This window comes from Mesitornis unicolor, unplaced genomic scaffold (assembly GCF_000695765.1).
Source record: "Mesitornis unicolor isolate BGI_N332 unplaced genomic scaffold, ASM69576v1 scaffold35149, whole genome shotgun sequence".
NCBI lineage: Eukaryota > Metazoa > Chordata > Aves > Mesitornithiformes > Mesitornithidae > Mesitornis > Mesitornis unicolor.
The window spans coordinates 17,749-20,552 of record NW_010208529.1 but is presented as its reverse complement, the minus strand read 5'-3'; the positions used below and the strand labels follow the sequence as shown (position 1 = coordinate 20,552).

The 2,804-nt window shown below is 63.7% G+C and overlaps 1 protein-coding gene across 1 annotated transcript in view; it reads right to left on the bottom strand.

Annotated features, from left to right (window-relative positions):
* The window catches only part of OBSL1 (obscurin-like 1), a 15,376-nt gene that overhangs the window by 986 nt on the left and 11,586 nt on the right, over positions 1-2,804 (bottom strand). The window contains 7 exon segments of the mRNA XM_010192549.1: positions 2-119; positions 220-424; positions 507-619; positions 954-1,220; positions 1,512-1,778; positions 1,862-2,131; positions 2,490-2,756. Coding sequence (XP_010190851.1) covers positions 2-119; positions 220-424; positions 507-619; positions 954-1,220; positions 1,512-1,778; positions 1,862-2,131; positions 2,490-2,756 — 1,507 coding nt within the window.

Genomic DNA, 2,804 nt, shown 5'->3' with positions numbered 1-2,804 from the left:
CCCGTCACGGAACCACTCGCCCTTCACGTCCCTGTGTGACGCCTCGCAGGTGAAGACGGCGTTGTCGCCCTCCCGCACCTGGGCGTCCTGCAGGTCCTGCACGATGCAGACCTGGCGCTCTGCGGGCGAGGGGCAGAGTTCCAGGGTAGCCAAGGCCAAGGGGGTGCAGGTGGCGTGGGGTTTGGGGTGCACACACTCCCGGGAAGGGGATGGCCGTACCCTGGACGTGCAGCGTGGCAGAGGCCCGGCAGTCGCCCGCGTCACAGGTGTAGGTGCCAGGGAGCCAAGCTGGTAAAAGCCAATGCTCTGCCTCCCGGAGTAACATCCGTCTCTGAACTTTTGTCAGGTTGTGACAGCAGCACCGCAGCAGTTCAAAGTGGACGTTCTCCCTGTGGACGATGGGACACCCAGGGTCGTCACCAACCTAGGGGGGCAGTGGCTGGGGGGCATAGCAGGGAGAAGGACATGGCCAGGCACTGCTGCAGGGGACTGGGGCAAGCCCTCACCTTGAACCACTTCACCTCCACGCTGGGGCAAGACAGCTCACACTCGAAACTGGCGACCCCTGTCTCTGGGACCCCCAGGTCCCGCAGGACTCTCACCATTGTGACTGGAGGCTCTGAGTAGGATAGAGATGGGGGGAAGGTTTGGTAGGGGAAAGACATGGTCTTGTGGCTGTGGGGATGGGGAGCTGTGCCCAAGGCAACTCAGCAGGGGGTGAGGGTGGCACTTTCCAAGCTCTCATCACTGGTGTCCCCACTGGGTGTGAACCCAGACCCTGGCCAGGGGTGTCCCCACTGCCGAGCTCACATCTCCCTGGGGACAGGGGGAGCCCTGCTAGTGAATGCCCAGAGTGGCCCAGCTCAGCCCTGACATCTCTGCTGGGACTGAATGCCTGTGGGATGGGCAGTGCCAGTGCCACACACCCCCCAAGCCTGTCCCAGTGATCGTACCCCTCACTAGCAGGCGGGCACTGCAGCGCAGGGTGTCAGTGGTGAAGGTGATGGTGCCCGAGTCCTCCAGCGCCAGCCCCTCCAGTGTCAGGCTGTGCCCGCAGCCTGTGGCGCTGATCCGGCACATGGCGCTAGGCTTCACCCGGATGCCATCCCGTATCCAGACGCCGGGCACACCAGGGTGAGACAGCTCCAGGTGGAAGGTGGCCGTCTCCTTCTCGAAGGTCTCCACGTCTGCCAGTGGTGTGCAGATCAACACCTTCCGGGCTGCCAGGGACCCATATCCTCAAGCAGATGCCTGCTCCACCTCAGAGTCCCTGGTTTTCTAACCTGTGCTTGCTGGAGCAATCCCCTAAACCCAGCCCTTTTTTACCAGGCTCCCACTCCTGCCCATCCCTGAGTCCTATATTCACCTCTCTACTTGACCACTATTTCCAGCCAAGTACCAGCTTTGCCCACACTCCTGCCTGCAGCATAGTTGCAGCAGCTGGGTGCCCTCCCCATCCCCATTCCCATTCCCATTCCCATTCCCATCTCCATCCCCATGCCAGCACTCACGCTCCACACAGAGCTTGGCCTGCGTGCGGTCGTGCAGGCTCTCGCAGCGGTAGGTGCCGCGGTCGGTGGGGCCAAGGCAGCGGATGGTGAGGGTGCGCCGGCGCCCCGACTCCTGTAGCTGATACTTGCTGCCCGGCTGGAGGAGGACGCCCTGCTTCAGCCACTGCACTTCGGCATCCTCGTGGCTCACCTCCACCTCCAGGCACGCATCCCCCTCCTCCTCCACCACCACGTCCTGCAGCTTCTGTGTGAACAGCACCTGCGCCTCTGCATGGCCCATGGTCCATGGTCAGCGTCTGGCTCCAGGGCTGTGCCCTGAGCTGTGCTCCACTGGCTCCTTCCCCCCTCACCTTGCACATTCAGCCAGGCCATGGTCCCCAGCCCCCCGGCATTGGCTGTCACGGTGCCTGCGTTGCCCAGCTGGCACTGCCGGAGGGTGAGGCTGTGGCACAGCCTGCTCCTCGTCACCAGCAGCTGCTCATTGGGGACCACGGGCTGGCCGTTCAGCTGCCAGGTCACAGCCACATCCTCGGGGGACACCAGGCACTTGAAGGTGGCGTCCTCCCCCTCTAGCACTGTCAGGCTTTGCAGCTCTCTGACGATCTCCACCACCCTGGGGACTACAACCAGGGTGTTGGGGCATGGCATCAGGGACACCATGTCCTGCAGAGTCACTGAGAACCCCTGCACCCCTCTGCCATCACCACGGCCAGCTTCCCCACCACCCTCATGGGAGACACCAGGCACTTGAAGGTGGCGTCCTCCCCCTCTAGCACTGTCAGGCTTTGCAGCTCTCTGACGATCTCCACCACCCTGGGGACTACAACCAGGGTGTTGGGGCATGGCATCAGGGACACCATGTCCTGCAGAGTCACTGAGAACCCCTGCACCCCTCTGCCATCACCACGGCCAGCTTCCCCACCACCCTCATGGGACAGGGGTCCTCATCATGGTGGCCAAGCCCTGTGCACAGCTCACCCTGAACCGTCAGCGTCGCCAGTGTCCGGTCATCGTTGGACTCGCAGCAGTACTCGCCAGCGTCCCCGGGCTCAACGTGGCTCAGCACCAGCGAGCGCTCTCGCCCCTCTGCCATCATCTGTCGATGGGGGCTGGGCGCCAGCACCCGCCCATCCTTGCGCCACACCACGTCACCCCTTGCCTTGCAGAGCTCGCACCACAGCACGGCCCGCTCGCCCTGCCGTGCAAGCACGTCCGACAGCCCTCGCAGGAACTTTACCTGCAGCTCTGCGCAGCCAAAACCCTACACTGGCACCTGTTGCTGCCACGCTGGGG